Genomic DNA, 15,690 nt, shown 5'->3' on the forward strand with positions numbered 1-15,690 from the left:
GGATTGGTGTAGATTATGCCACAGTGGGCTTGAATCTCCTTAAAGAGAGCGAGATATCCGTGCCTCAGCCTAAATATTTGTTTATACATTTTTGTTCATTTTATTTCAACTGTAATCTATTGTATTTGTGGTATATTACACCAACAATAGGAAAGAAACATTCTTTTTTAAACAAATAAAAAAAAGTAAGACAAACAAAATGAAACGTTAATTTTTTATTTTTTTTTGTACGTAGACTTTTAGACTCTTGATCATCAAGTATGGTTGTATGAGTATCACAGGCTGTCAGGTATCAACTAGTTATGTAGCTGTTACTTCAATTTACTGCAATGACATAGTTGAATGTTGGCACACGATAATGTTTTAATGTATGAACAGGCAAATATAGTTGCATCATCAGTGCAAGTTAAGGAATTTGACTTTCTCACAAAATTGAACCCTGCACAAGTTTAATTTACAAAGTGTGAATCAAATTCTCATCAACAAGTTGAAAGCTTAAATAGTCAATCAACTAAATTTTTAATATAAAATTTCCCCATCAAAGATGGTTTATTCAGATGAAACAGAGGTAATAGAACATTTCTAAAATTAATAAAAGTATTCCTTTTGTCTCAATTTATATAATATATTTCTTTTTACTATAAGAATTCATGAACTTCTAATCACATAATAATAACTTTATCAATTACGCTAAGACTGTCTTCTGTCAGCAGGGGCGGATCTACATTCCCCTTTCCGGGTGCTCCAGCACTCATTAATCTCGTATCGAACTAACTATATTTATATAGAAATTTGAAGTAATGAGATAAAATTAAAGAATGAGCACCCATGTAATAAGTTGTAAGAATCCGGAGCCTAAAGGGAAATTTTTTTTTGACAAAAATTTCAAAAGGGTACATCAAATTTTTTTCTAATCAAAAGGGCAAAATCGCTACTGACGCAGCGATTTTGCTTTGACGCCGTTAACAGATCAAAATCGCTGCCCGTGTAGCATTTTTTGCGATTTTTTTTTTCTTCAAAATCGCTGCAACAGCAGTGTTATTCTTTTTTAAAAATAAAAAATAAAATCCCTACCTTGACAGCTTTTTGGTGGAATTTTTTTTTTTTTGAAATTTCTGCCAACTAGTCAACATCAAAATGAGTAATTTTTTTTTTTTTTAGAAAACGCTGCCTTGGCAGCGATTTTGCTGAAAATTCTTTTAAAAAAAAAACAAAATCGCTACCTTGGTAGCGTTTTTGGTGGAAAATTTTTTATTTAAAAAAAAAAATTAAAAAAATCTCTGCCAATTGGTGAAAATCTTTTCTTAATATTTTTTTATAAATATCGTTGCCAATTTAACAAAAAATATTAATAAAAAAAATTGACAGCGATATTTATAAAAAAAAATATTAAGAAAAGATTTCCACCAATTGGCAGAGATTTTTTTAATAAAAAAGTTTCCACCAAAAACGCTGCCAAGGCAGCGATTTTATTTAAAAAAAAAAAAGAATTTTCACCAAAATCGCTGCCAAGGCAGCGTTTTCTAAAAAAATATTTTTTTTAGTCATTTTGATGTTGACTAGTTGGCAGAAATTTCAGAAAAAAAAAATCACAAAAAATAAATAAATTTCCACCAATAAAGCTGCCAAGACAGGGATTTTATTTTTAAAAAAAGAATAACACTGCAATAGCAGCAATTTTGAAAATAAAAAAGAAAAATAACGAAAATCGCTGTCATGGCAGCGATTTTCGAAAAAAAATAAAATTGGACAAAATCACTGCCCTAGCAGCAATTTTGATCTGTTAACGGCGTCAAAGCAAAATCGCTGCGTCAGTAGCGATTTTACCCTTTTGGTTAGAAAAATATTTCATGTGCCCTTTTGAAATTTTGTCAATTTTTTTTGCCCTTTAGACTCCGGACTCTGTAATAAGTAGTGAATTGGCTCAGTTGTCATAAGTGGGTGCTTAAGGTTCATGCACATTGGGATTTTGTCGCGGGTTTGATCTCCTTTGGAGGCATTTCTTAAAATTTTAAAGACAAGTTCTTCTTCTCTTCTAAACAACTTCACATAAATAATTGAAATTGGCGAGTAATAGAAAAAAGATCTAGAAGGTTGAATTCATGCAAGAGATTTCTGCTCATATATATGATCTTATAATTTCGGTGACTTTCAAAACTAGGCTATGGTTGATGAAGGATTTAGAGTATGTTTTGATTGATTTATTTCGGAAATGTTTGGATAAATAAAAATATATGTATATAATATATATTTTAAACAAAGACAAAAATAAGTTATAACTTATTCAGACGTGTTTCTAAGTATAAAGGGGTCGGACAATAGAAATATAAAAGGAAAAACTATCTAATTACACAAACATTTTTACCATATTTATTAGTTCTTCTTATTTGAAATAATAATTAGTATTTATTATCTCATTGATTTATAATCTCATATCATATTTCAAGTCAACACACCTAAGACACATAATTTTTTGCTATTATATACACTCTAAAATACATATACACAGAGAGAAGGGTGAGCCAAGGGAATGAGAGAGGATAGGAGAGTGTGTTTGATTGGCCAAGGCGGCAGGAACCGGCGCTCCATGGGGGCGAAAACTCAGACTTGTTTTCAGCGTGTCCGTCAATCAGAAAGTATAAATACGGTCAGTTAGAGGGAGAAAAAACCCACTTCTTCAGCATTTAAAGAGCTTTTGAAGGCAAAAACAAACTGCTTACTTACATTATCCAAGGTAATAATTCCAGCAGAGTTTGAGTTAATTTGGGTCAATTAACACTAGTTTAACTTATGAATAGTTACATTACCGGAAATGTCAACAAGAACCCTTTAAGTTAAAGGGTAGGGTTTGAGGAATTGCTTCCAAAAGTAAACCCACTATCTTGAACTGACAAATTGGTATTATTGGGATAGTATGAAATCATAAAGCTCAATATTTTTTGTAGTAGTTTACTTGTGGAACTGAAAGAAGCCATGAATGGAAATAGGAAATTAGGAATTAGTCAAAATTTGATGGAATAATTCTAGTGGATAACTTCAGACTTAAATTGATTAAAACGCAACCCTAGCATGAAAATTTGAGATTTTCAAGAAATATTGAACTATCTTGTGTTGATGTGTTCAGGCCTGATGGTTGTAGATTTCGGCATTTGACGGATATCTGGGAAGTTAAAAACGCAAGTTTCAGTCGAAAGTTGAGGTACGTTAAGGCTACCTTCCTAAATGGATTATTGACAAAAGCATGTCTACCAAGTGTTTGAAAGAAGTTTTGAGGTTAAGTTCTTAGGGGACAAGCAGAGTGCTTAACTCTCCGTATTCTATCCTAGCACAGTTTTCAGATAAATAATTGCATTATGTTGAAGTACTTCTGTGTGAATAAAATTACTTGATTGTCTTAATTTGTGCATTTTGTGTAATTCCTGCATCCAGTTTCAGTACATTAATCTGATCACATTCAGCTGGGCGAAGTTACCACTTCCCCGAGCATGAGTGCCAAAGCGGCGAGTTGTTAGCTACCCCATTCTTGCTCGTAAGCTAAGTTGGCCCTCCCCATACGTAGCACCAGTCACACACATGCAAGTTCATTATTCGTAACTTATCATAATAGAATATTTCCTGATAAAATAAGGTTTCAAGAATAACTGTCAGTTCGGTTTCAGTCCAGTTATTAGTTTCAGTTACAAATTTCAATAGAAGTACCAGTTATAGTTTCAGACTGTGAAATGTTACATATATGTTTTTTTTTTTTGATAACCAATGTTACATATATGTTTTACTGCATTTCATATTTACCTCACTATGTCCTGCAGCACCATTTAGGATAGTTAATGAGAGCCTACTCTTCCTTTCTGGATGAAGATTGAGGTTGGTACCACCAGCTGGACTCAGCATCCATATTCAACATTCTTCTGCTATTCGTTCGGTGGGGGATTTTATCCTTATTAGTCATATTCAATTGTTTCAGTATTCCAATATATGCCCCGAAGGCTCTATGTACTTAGCGATTTTATCTTTCTTTAGAGGCTCATGACTTGGTAATTGACAACCATTACAACACCAACCACCTCCACCATCACAACTATCAACACCATCATTACTATCCACTTAACATCAATCAGTACCACCATCACCATCACTAAAAACCATCTCTACTATCATTAGTGAACGTAATTATTACATTCTTTTATCAAATAATGATTTTATTTTATTCAATTAATATTTTTTTAATATTTAATTAATTTTTTATTTGAATTGTATATTTATTTAGATTATGCACATTTGGATGTTGAAAAACAAACAATCATTATCATTATGTGCTTAGATCTAGAGACAGTATTGTAATCGTTCAGAAGTGCATTAAGATTCAAACGTCTTAATCTTAATGAAAACAAATGAAGCTTAAGAGACATAGAGCAGATAATTTTAAGGGAAAGCTTGAATGAGGGACCTTAGGCCAAGGACAGGTGTAATCTTGTAGCTCATGAAACCACCCTCAAGGAATAGCTTTTCCAATTCTTTCTCAGTTCTCTGCCTTCCAGTAGCTACAACCATCACTAGTACATCAAATATGAGCTTCACTTCAGTCATGTCTGCTTCTTCTTCATCTCTATCCAATACCATGTCAATGATTAGGACCTTCCCTTTTCTTCCTCCATATTTATCCTTGATAGCTTCTCTGCATTTCTTTAGTATCTTCACACAATCCTCATCACTCCAATTATGCATAGCATGCTGCAAAAATTATGTCATGTTTTCTCAGTTTCTTAACTGTTTTGTTGGACATTGACATGGACAGGATAACAGACACTGTAAATATCACAAACTCGTGACAATCTTCATCACTCCAATTATGCATAACAGTCTGCAAAATGTCATATTTTCTCAAGCATAGGACAGTCTTAACTGTTTTGTTAGACATTGCCATGAGCAAAAAAGCAGACAAGAGGAATTCTAAAGAATAGGGATTTAAATTGCCTATTTCTCTCTTCTAGCAAGAAAAAAAGTAAAGATATGATACTTGAGCCTAACTCAACCCCAATAGCAAGCTCATGATACCGATGGCCTATAGCCTTTAATACAGAAACCGTATAGTAACTGAAAGATGACACCTCCCACATATTTCAAATTTTCTGTCTGTGGCATTTTAGCAATAACATGAAGAAGGTCTAACATGGTGCATTTTAGGTGAGGAAATGCAGCCAAATTTCTTTTCTGTAATTCCACCCCCCCTCCAATATCAAGCAAAATAAAACTAGAACATGTTAAGGATGAAACTTTTGTGCATACCTTAAGTAAAATTGCATCAGCATGGGGAATAGACTGAAACATATTCCCTCCTACATAAATTAAATTCTCACTCTGTGGCATATTGGCAACAACATGTGGAAGATCAAGGACAGTGCATTTCAAGTGAGGTACTGCCTCCAAGCAGGGGCGGCTCAATGTAATTCGGGGCCTAAAGCGAAAATTTCGATTCGAGGCCTCAAATATAAACAAACTTCGTATACATATTTATTCAAATTTTATTTCTATAAGTAATAAGTTGACAAATATTGAATAAAGATAAGAGTTAGAACCATAGAATCTCAAGAAATTGATGACTTGCTATACCCCATTTTAATATGCTTGAGGTAATGCTTGAAACTAAAATTTAAAAACAAATAAAAAAGAATTTGTAGTGCACTTTGTTCAACACTTTTCACTATTAATTTTTATTTTTAACAAAGTACAAAAGATGTTCAAGTGGGTAAAATAATATATTTTTAAAATATTATACTTTTAATCATAAATAATTATTTTTTTCTATAAATTTTTTAACAGGTAATTTGTTCTTGATAAAAATTTGGGGCCCCAAAATTTGGAGGCCTAAGGCGTAAGCCTTATCTTATAAAGCATAGAGCCACCCCTGCCTCCAAGATGGTCTTAGCTACAATGCCAGTACCACTGCCAACATCAACCAATGAATTCAGTCCCTCAAAACCTTCCCTGCAGTCGTTAACAACTAATCTCATCATTTGGGAATCACTAGCCATTCCTTCATTAAAAACTCTGTCAAATATTGGATTTTGTGCACAAAAGTCCCACATAGGCACCCCATGTGCTGTCTCAAATGGCGTCGCTTCTTCATTCTTGTGAAACCATTCTCCCAATAATTGCCAAGGAGTGACAAGGACAGGATCAACCATTACTCGAACACAAGGTGACAAATTTGGGATTTCACTCTTAAGAAGCAGCCTTGAAGAAGTTGTCAAAACATATCCTTCTGTTTCTGAGTTTTCTTCAAGCTTTGTTATATCAAAGAATTGAGAGTGCACCAACAGACGCATTAGTCAATGAATGCCATTTGATTTTGATGAGGGAAGTTTTAGTGCTGAAAGTAGATCAGGAAGAGTGATTGGTTTTTTGTTGTTATGAATAATATCTGGTATGCCTAACTGAATGGTACAATTCAGGGACATGGAATTTGCATAAGCAAATGCATGTTTGTAAATATGAGCCTGTGCTTTGAAAATTTCACTGGCTCTTTCAACATTATTATTTTTTTCCATTAGCTCAGAAAGTTTTCAACCTTGTTGCTGAAACTAGCTTGTGATGAGCTATATTTTATGGATAGAACAAAGCTTGTGATGAGCTGTCTTCATGTATGTAATTAGGTTTGTGATGGTATGCTCAGAATTGTAACAGCTCCCTTTTTTCTTGTTATTCCAAAAATTAAAATGTGTGCCATACCAATAATAGCTCTATCCTTACAAGAGCATATTCTCATGTTTATTTTATCCTATGACTTCTCTTGTCTTTTAGCATTGAAACTGAACCACTCTTTTGCTTAGTTTTAGGCTTAGTTGCGCGGACTCTCCACTTTTGATGCTGCACCCGTCTTGGATTCTCCAAAAATACACTACTTTTGGCGAATCCGACACGCACCCGTTGGCATTTTTGAAGAGTCCGAGCAACATAGATTTTAGGGAAAAGGTCCAATTAAGTTTTGACGTTGTGCACATTCAGTTTTAGGGAAAAGGTCCAAGCAGGCCTCACATTGGTATTAACTGCTAAAATTAGTTTATTGTGTACATGACTTGTGGCTATAGTTTGCAGGAGGAAGTATAAAGAAGCATATGTTTAAAAAGGTTCGATGAGCTAGTCGCACGCTTCATAATTTCATATGATTGTTTCCTTAACAATACATGTAGTTCATCACAACTACAACAACACTAAGTGGGGTTTGGGGAGGGTAGAGTGTACGCAGACCTTACCACTATCTCAAGGAGGTAGAGAGGTTGTTTCTGAAAATCCTTTGGCTCAAGTGCATCAAACCCAAGTATAAAAACAAGTAACAATGAAGAAAGCATAGTCGTTAATAAGAAAAGCAATGTAAAGTCTACAAGAAAGAAAGAAACAATAACAACACCAAAATAGTGTGATAATGGAACACAATATACAACATAAGGCAAGAACTACAAGGGTACGACAATACATGTAGTTCATCAATTTATTTTAATCCTTACATAATATTTTAAGGAAAAACTTCAATGAGGGACCTTAGGCCAAAGAGAGGTGTAATCTTGTAGCTCATGAAGCCAGCCTCAAGGAATAGATTTTCCCATTCTTTCTCAGTTCTCTCCCTTCCAGTGACTAAAACCATCATTAGTACATCAAAAATGAGCTTCACTTCAGTCATGTTTGCTGCTTCTTCATCTCTATCCAATACCATGTCAATGATAAGGACCTTCCCTTTTCTTCCTTCATTTTTATCCTTGATAGCTTCTCTACATCTCTTTAGGATCTTCACACAATTTTCATCACTCCAATTATGCATCACATGCTGCAAAAATTAACTCACATTTTCTTAACCATAGGACAAAGTTTTTAAACTGTTTTTGTTAGTCATTGGCATGAGCAACAAAACAGACAAGAGGAGATCAAAAGAACAGGGATTCGAATAGCCTGTTTTCCCCCTTCTAGCAAGATAAAAACGTAACTGAAATTAAACAAGACATTGTAAACATCACGAACTGATGAATGATGACCTATAGCCTTTAATACATAATCTATATAGTCTTCCAAAAAGAGTGCCTTGATTCGGAATATGAGGATCAAAGTAACTAATGTTTGGTGTGAATTCGGACGTATAATGTTTTAATTTTTTAAAATAAAATTTATATATTAAGAAACTACATAAAAATTAACAATTCTAAATATTTAAAAATTATTTGGAAAAAAAATTAAGATCAAGGAAAATATCTTTGATGTCTAAATAGTAACTAAGGCAATCTTTTTGGGATGGAGGGAATAATTGAAATACTACATAAGTCAATACGAACTCTTGAGATGTGAGGTAAAGTTATTTACTTAATTATATCTTCAACACGCCCCTAATGTAAATTTTTTTTTGACGAAGGGTGCAGTGAGCTCAAACCTAGGATCTTTCTTTTATTTACTTCACTATATGTTCAACATGAATGTTCAGCAAGTTGCAAAGGAATTTCTGAAGGCATAATACATAAACAAACCCTCAAATTTGGTCTTAGCTAGTAAATAAGCACTCCAACTTTGAGAGTGCAAATCTAGACTCCTCAACTTGATCTCGAGTGGCAACTAAACACTCCAACTCGGCCTCACTGTGTCTGGTGCACACCTGACATTGATGTGACATAAAATTTGGAGGTGTCTAGATAATCATTTTGTAAATTGAAATGTTTAACTGACACAATGGAGACGAGTTGATGTGTCTAGATGTGCATATTCAAAGTTAGAGTGTTTACTTATTAGTTGAGGCCAAGAGGGAGGGAACAAAACCTTTCATCCCTCAAGTTAATCAGATTGAGGAAATTCTAGAGTGCATCAATCTCAGCATATCAAATTTCCAATTAGAGATGTACCACCAGCAGTTTGTAAACAAAATCTAGAATCGTGTTACCTTAAACAAAATGGCATCAGCAGAGGGAATTGAGTGAAACATGTCACCTCCTACATATTTCAAATTTTCTGTGTCTGGCATGTTAGCAACAACATGAGGTAGGTCCAACACAGTGCATTTTAGATGAGGAAATGCAGCTAAAATAGTGTTAGCTATAATTCCAGTGCCACCTCCAACATCAACCAAGGAATCCATGTCTTGAAAAACTTGTTTGCAGTCCTTTACAACCAAACACATCATTTGGGAATCACTAGCCATTGCTTCATTGAAAACATTGTTGAATCTTGGATTTTGGTCACAGAATTGCCACATGGGTGCACCATGTGCTGTCTCAAATGGGGTGGTTTCGTTTCCTAGAATCCAATCCCCCAAAGATTGCCATGGATTCACCATAACAGGATCAACCATAGCTCTAGCAAAAGGTGACAAGTTTGGGATCTCACTCCTCAAAAGCAGCTTAGAAGAAGGTGTAAGAACATACCCTTGTTGATTTTCTGAGTTTTCATCAAGAAATTCTCTAGTAGCAAAGAAGCCAGAGTATACCAATAGGCGCATCAATCGATGAATTGCATCTGATTTTTCAGGAAGAAGTTTCAGCTCAGAAACAAGTTGAGACAGAGTCATTGGCTGCTTATGACTATGAATAACATCTGGTATACCTAATTGAATTGCACAACCAAGAACCATGGAATTTGCAAAACTGAAGGCATGCTTGTAGATATGAGCCTGACCTTGAAACATTTCACTAGACATTGGAACATCCATTTCCCTGCTCTTTTTCTTTTAAAACAAATATAAACTTTTAAGGATGCCGCCTGCAGGGCCGGCTAGAGAGTAAAACTCATACGTCAACTGCTTTGACTTTGAATACTAGTAATAGACTTATAGGTTGACGGTTCCAAGGATTTTCAATCGAAAGTTTGAAAAATAAAAATACAATGTCTAAAATTTAAACTTAATAATTTATAGCTGAAGAATATTATTGAATCAAAGGTATTGGGTATTCTTTTTTTTTTTTTTTTTCTCAAAGTTTCAAGTATTACAACTATATTGAAGCTATCAAAGGTTATGTATTGATATCAAGTTATCAACTTGTCAAATTTAAAATATGGTATATGAAAGTAGATGGGGAAGAGTGATTGGTTATTTATGTATAATATATGGTATCCCTAGTTGTGTGTGACAATTAATTTGCAGAAGTAAATGCATGCTTGTCTAATTGTCTTTAGGTATGTAATTAGGTTTGTGATGACATACTTAGAATTGTGACAGCTCCCTCTTTTCTTGTTATTCAAAAATTAAAATTTGCGTCATTCTAATAACAGTTCTATCCTTTATCTCTGTCGTTAACGAAATTGTAACATGAAATGATTCATATTTCAAGGATAAAAATGAGATTTTTTTCAAACGGCAAAGCAAATTTAGACTAAAAGTCTTGTAGAGCACAAAATTGCTCCTAAGCCCCGCCCCGACGCTTACTAAAATTTTAATTTATAATATAATAAAATAATATACACAACGAAAACAGATCCTAGAATAAATAATGATAAAGAGTGTTTGTTTCTTGCCATGAGCCTAAACCTATCGAGAAATGTTTAGGGTTTTCTTTAAGAATTGGGTTTAGAATGATGGGCAATTGATTTAGAAAGGATTGGTCGATACTCGATAGTTTTAAATCAGGTGGATCCAGGTTTGGGTTGGGTAAGTTAAGTTTTAATTAGTTAATTAATTTTTCAATCAATCAGATAACGCCACGTAATAAATGAAATTATTAATTATATGAACTAATTCATCTATTTGTGAAAATGACATTATAGACCCCTGAAGGTTAACCCCCCAAGGATATTTTGAGGTCAAAAGGTAAACGAGGGTATTTTAGATCCTTCTCTAATAAAACAATTAAGTTTAGTAAAAATTGAATTGGATTGGGTCGTGACCCCTTATGTAACCCATTACTTAACCCGTTTTGACCCAACTTCTTTTTACCTAACCAAATTTGGGTTGGGTTGGATCGTGACACGTTATGTAACCCATAACTTAACCCGTTTGACCCAACTCTTTTTTTTACCTAAGCAAATTTGGTTGAGTTGGATCTGAGCCTGATTATTGTCACAACCCATGATTATGACCCGCCCAAATTTAACCCAGCCCACCCAATTGCCACAATCTATTCTAGTTTAGAAGGTTGTGCCCTGGGTAGAGTATGGTAAATGGAAGAAAAACAATTTCAAACTGACAGAAAATGAACAAGTGTCATATTTTGCATACAATTAGTGTATCCAACCTATTTTATTCTTGAGGTTACTAATTTTACTTGTGTTGATGTTTACGATTTACCTGTAACTATCTTTCTGGGCATGTCAAGAATAAAAATTTGTGTGCATACCAAGCAAAATGGCATCCGCACGAGGAATAAACTGAAACGTGACATTTATGTATTCCTATAGTACGCATACAGATTTGATCATTTTCTCTTATTTCAGTGTTTCTGTTGGTTTTTTTAAAAGATGGACGGCAAATAATAATTGAAATTTTTTCTCAATGAATTGAAATAACTTTCAATAATCTGCATAATTTGAAATTTAAAATAACTTAAAATATCTCAACAACCTAACTAAAATTCAAAAACAACTGCAATAACCAAAAGCAAATCTCAACATATGCCTGAAGAAGGAACATTCCTCCAAAGAAAATGAGATTTGACCCAATGTTGCAGGGCAACCAAGACCAAAGACTGACAAGAAGTAGATGAAAATGATTAATTCAAAAGTACAAGAGAATAAAAGGAAGGGAAATTAAACTAGTTCATCAATTTCCTTAAGGGAAAATTTCAATGAGGGACCTTAGTCCAAAGAGAGGTGTAATCTTATAGGTCATAAAGCCAGCCTCAAGGAATAGCTTTTCCCATTCTTTCTCAGTTCTCTCCCTCCCAGTAAGAAGCACAATCATTGCTACATCATAAATGAGCTTCACTTCAGTCATGTTTGCTTTATCTTCATCTTCATCTCTATCCAATACCATGTCAATTATAATAACCTTCCCTTCATTTTTTTTATTATCCTTGATAGCTTCTCTACATTTCTTTAGTATCTTCACACAATCCTCATCACTCCAGTTATGCATAACATGCTGCAAAAATTATGTCATATTTTTTAACTGTTTTGATGGACATTTGGCATGACAGACAAAGAGATGAAATTTTTTACCAACAAAAGCTAGAATAGTAGTCATGTTACCTTAAACAAAATGGCATCAGCAGAGGGAATTGAGTGAAACATGTCACCTCCTACATATTTCAAATTATTTGTGTCTGGCATGTTAGCAACAACCTGAGGGAGGTCCAACACAGTACATTTTAGATGAGGAAATGCAGCCAAAATTGCCTTAGCTATAACTCCAGTGCCACCTCCAACATCAACCAAGGAATTCATGTCTTGAAATACTTGTTTGCAGTCCTTTGCAACCAAACACATCATTTGGGAATCACTAGCCATTGCTTCATTGAAAACATTGTTGAATCTTGGATTTTGGTCACCGAATTCCCATATGGGTGCACCATTTGCTGTCTCAAATGGAGTGGTTTTATCTCCTAGAAACCAATCCCCCAAAGATTGCCATGGATTCACCATAGCAGGTTCAACCATTGCTCTAACAAAAGTTGACAAGTTTGGTATCTCACTCTTCAAAAGCAGCTTAGAAGAAGGTGTAAGAATATACCCTTGTTGGTTTTCTGAGTTTTCATCAAGAAAATCTCTAGTAGCAAAGAAGCCAGAGTATACCAATAGGCGCATCACTCGATAAACTGCATCTGATTTTTGAGGAGGAAGTTTGAGCTGTGAAACAAGTTGAGACAGAGTCATTGGCTGCTTATGACTATGAATTACATCTGGTATGCCTAACTGAATTGCACAACTAAGAACCATGCAATTTGCATAACTCAAGGCATGCTTGTAGATATGAGCCTGACCTTGAAACATTTCACTAGCCATTGGAACAACAGTTGCAGAATTTCACTGATATCTTTTTCTTCTTATAAACTTCGGATGGAGTTTCATTACATATATATGGATAGGTGAGCCAATCAATCAATACATAAATGGCGTACTTTAACTTAGCCTCATTTCATATTTATGCACTCTAATTTTGGGTGTATAAAAGTAGACATTTAAACTTATATAAAGTTGACATGAATCCTACGTGGTAATATACCACGTAGGACATAAATAGCTATGTATGATGTCACGTAAGACATGTGTGTCTATTTATTCAATTTTATACAAGTTTAAGGGCCCATTTGGCTATTCAATATGAAATAATGATATGAAATCATAATACTATGAAATATGAGATGAAGTTGAAGTTTTGTTTGGACATGCGATTTAAATTTTTTGTATTGTATAATTTCTCATAAATATAAGAATCTCATAAGTTGTAAAATTATTAAAATAGTCTCAATTATTTATTCAGTCTTACCAAATAAACAAAAAAAAATTGAAATCTCATATTAAATTATTACAAAGCTATTTGTTCTCCACTTATAAGAAAAGCTTTGTTGCATTGTCAAAAGTAATAAAAGTTTGTTTTGTCTAATTCTTTCTACTCTAAACTATGATTATTTCGTTGAGAAGGTCATCTCAATTTGGTTTATTCTGCTCTCTGAACTCTGAAGTGAGTGAATGTCTTACACATGTATTTGATTCAATTATAAGAAAAAAAACTTACCTCCATTGTCTCGGAATCAATAGCGGAGTACGAGTAAGAGTATCAAGGCACTAGCTTCCATTTTGGACTCGAACATCAGTTCCCAAACTCTTTGAACTAATAATCTAGTTTTAGAAAGTAGACTCTCTACCCTCACAAGGCGGGGTAAGACTACACACACACCACTCTTCTCAGATCCTACGTGGATCACACTGGGTATGTTATTGTTTTAGCAACTACACAAACGATAACACAACTTATCATGGATAGAAGTATTTAGAGACATATTTGAAAAGAATAGTCAAAGATATACCCCTTTAGATAAATAAAACATTTATTAATCAAATTTTAATTCAATAAAAAAATTAAACATAAATTGTAGTAATAAATTTGGTTGATAAATAAATTTGATAAAAAAAAAATAAATTCGGTGAATATAAATAATAAAGTAGGAATTAATTTAAAGTAATAATAAATTTTATGTTGGTGAGAATACTAAATTATAAAAAGTAATGATATGATTATAAATTTTATATACATATGAAATAAATGGTTAGTAGATATAAATGTGGAGTTGTTTTAATAAAATATAAATTTGTGGATCAATTTTTGTATTTGAACAATCCCAAATCATTATTTGAAATTCCCAAATTATGATTTTTTTTGGAGAATATGGAATTTCATTTCATGATATGGCATGTGAGAGATTATTTTTGAATGAAAAACGTGTGGGCCTACCTCTTTTATCGTCTCTCCTACTTTTTATCCCTAGCCCTCTTTTTTCACTTTCTTTCCCATCAACCTTTTCTATTTCTCATTTTCCTAAGTTTTAGTTCAATTTACGGATTATTTTTTTCAGTTGTAAATGTTATTTTATCTAATGGAATACCTTTTATCATTTACATATTTATTTATTTTATTTGATAATTGACACATATATTATATTTTAAATTTTTTTATTATATCAAAAATATGAAAAGGAGGAAATTATTAGTGACTAGGAAAATTTTCACTCACGAGATAAACGTCTATGTAGTCAATCAATTAAGCTATTAAAATCTCTCATTTGATACATGCATATATGCTTGATTGATTGATTTTTCACTTAGCAAATCAAAATTTTATCATTTTTTTATATTAATAAAGTATAAATATTTGGTTAATAAATCAATTTTTATATTATAACAAAGTGGATTATAATAAATATTTGTATATAAAAAAATTAAATTTATTTTCGCATTATGGTTAATACTTTTTATATGATTATTCACCATAAACTAGATAAGATCTAAATTTGTGAAATAGTGTAACATTTACATCATATTTCATAAAATTTAAAATTACATTTATCGTAATATGCTTCAAATTAAACTAAAATAAAAAATATAAAAAATCAAAAAAATAAGATTCTATTTTATTTTTTCATCTCATATTCTTGATAAAATAATTTTTATTTTAAAAAAAGTACCTATCAATTATCAAAATGAAAAGATAAATATATTATAAATAATAGAAAGAATTGGGTAAATAAAATTCACAATTGAAAAAATTGATGCGAAAATTAAACAAATAATTAGAAAAATAAAACGTGTAAGGAAAGAAAAAGGAAAAAGTAGAAGAGGGAGACGAATGCAGTATGAATGAGGTAGGACCGACATACACCAACTCATATCTATCTCTCACGCCATAAAATTTTTCCTGTAATAATTAAAAGGATAAACTACATTATTAGACATACATCACTACTATATATACTAATATTATCTTTACTTTTAAACAATTACATATATTACCACTTTTAGTATTTTATACCATATATTAATATATTATTTAAAAATACAATTAGATATCCACATCCCTTAAAACTATTATTGATTAATTATTTGCTTAAATAACTCTTTCACTCCAAATCAACCACTATCTCTTAATTCTCCCCTCCCATGTTTATCACTCAATTATGTCTCCTCCTTTTTTATTCAAGAATTTCATCTTACAATTTCATTTCAACAATAGTTAATCTACTCTCTTCTTCTCAAGATATCATCACCACAAATTCTCCTGAACCCAAATAT

At 32.6% G+C, this 15,690-nt stretch overlaps 3 protein-coding genes across 4 annotated transcripts; all 3 read right to left on the bottom strand.

Annotated features, from left to right (window-relative positions):
• Positions 1 to 4,296: 4,296 nt before the first annotated feature.
• LOC102583828 (trans-resveratrol di-O-methyltransferase-like) lies at positions 4,297 to 9,780 on the bottom strand. Of its 2 annotated transcripts, none has more exons than XM_015303890.1 (2): positions 8,918 to 9,780; positions 4,297 to 4,731 (listed from the first exon to the last, which is right to left on the bottom strand). In XM_015303890.1, exons 1-2 carry the CDS (start codon positions 9,680 to 9,682, stop codon positions 4,423 to 4,425), a joined length of 1,074 nt encoding a protein of 357 aa, XP_015159376.1. In that variant the 5' UTR covers positions 9,683 to 9,780; the 3' UTR covers positions 4,297 to 4,422. The 2 variants fall into 2 exon arrangements, with proteins under 2 accessions (XP_015159376.1, XP_006364318.1); XM_006364256.2 differs by lacking the exon at positions 4,297 to 4,731 and adding an exon at positions 7,336 to 7,822 and having other exon boundaries at positions 8,918 to 9,772.
• Positions 5,827 to 6,825, bottom strand: LOC102583505 (trans-resveratrol di-O-methyltransferase-like). The gene has a single exon (XM_015303891.1). The coding sequence runs from the start codon at positions 6,324 to 6,326 to the stop codon at positions 5,880 to 5,882; it is 447 nt and encodes a 148-aa protein (XP_015159377.1). The 5' UTR covers positions 6,327 to 6,825; the 3' UTR covers positions 5,827 to 5,879.
• A 1,783-nt stretch (positions 9,781 to 11,563) lies between the features above and the next one.
• On the bottom strand, positions 11,564 to 13,198 carry LOC102587362 (trans-resveratrol di-O-methyltransferase-like). Its single transcript, XM_006364266.2, has 2 exons — positions 12,154 to 13,198; positions 11,564 to 12,046 (listed from the first exon to the last, which is right to left on the bottom strand). Exons 1-2 carry the CDS (start codon positions 12,904 to 12,906, stop codon positions 11,735 to 11,737), a joined length of 1,065 nt encoding a protein of 354 aa, XP_006364328.1. The 5' UTR covers positions 12,907 to 13,198; the 3' UTR covers positions 11,564 to 11,734.
• Between the last annotated feature and the right edge of the window lie 2,492 nt (positions 13,199 to 15,690).

The sequence above is a fragment of the Solanum tuberosum genome, unplaced genomic scaffold (genome assembly GCF_000226075.1).
Source record: "Solanum tuberosum cultivar DM 1-3 516 R44 unplaced genomic scaffold, SolTub_3.0 scf00476, whole genome shotgun sequence".
Lineage (NCBI taxonomy): Eukaryota > Viridiplantae > Streptophyta > Magnoliopsida > Solanales > Solanaceae > Solanum > Solanum tuberosum.

Excerpts from the sequence above, each read along its gene's own strand:
- LOC102583828 (XM_015303890.1), bottom strand. The coding sequence starts at position 9,682 with ATGGATGTTCCAATGTCTAGTGAAATGTTTCAAGGTCAGGCTCATATC. Across the intron at positions 4,732-8,917 it reads CTGATGCCATTTTGTTTAAG|CATGCTATGCATAATTGGAG; the intron begins GTAACACGATTC and ends TAATTTTTGCAG.
- LOC102583505 (XM_015303891.1), bottom strand. The coding sequence starts at position 6,326 with ATGCGTCTGTTGGTGCACTCTCAATTCTTTGATATAACAAAGCTTGAA.
- LOC102587362 (XM_006364266.2), bottom strand. The coding sequence starts at position 12,906 with ATGGCTAGTGAAATGTTTCAAGGTCAGGCTCATATCTACAAGCATGCC. Across the intron at positions 12,047-12,153 it reads CTGATGCCATTTTGTTTAAG|CATGTTATGCATAACTGGAG; the intron begins GTAACATGACTA and ends TAATTTTTGCAG.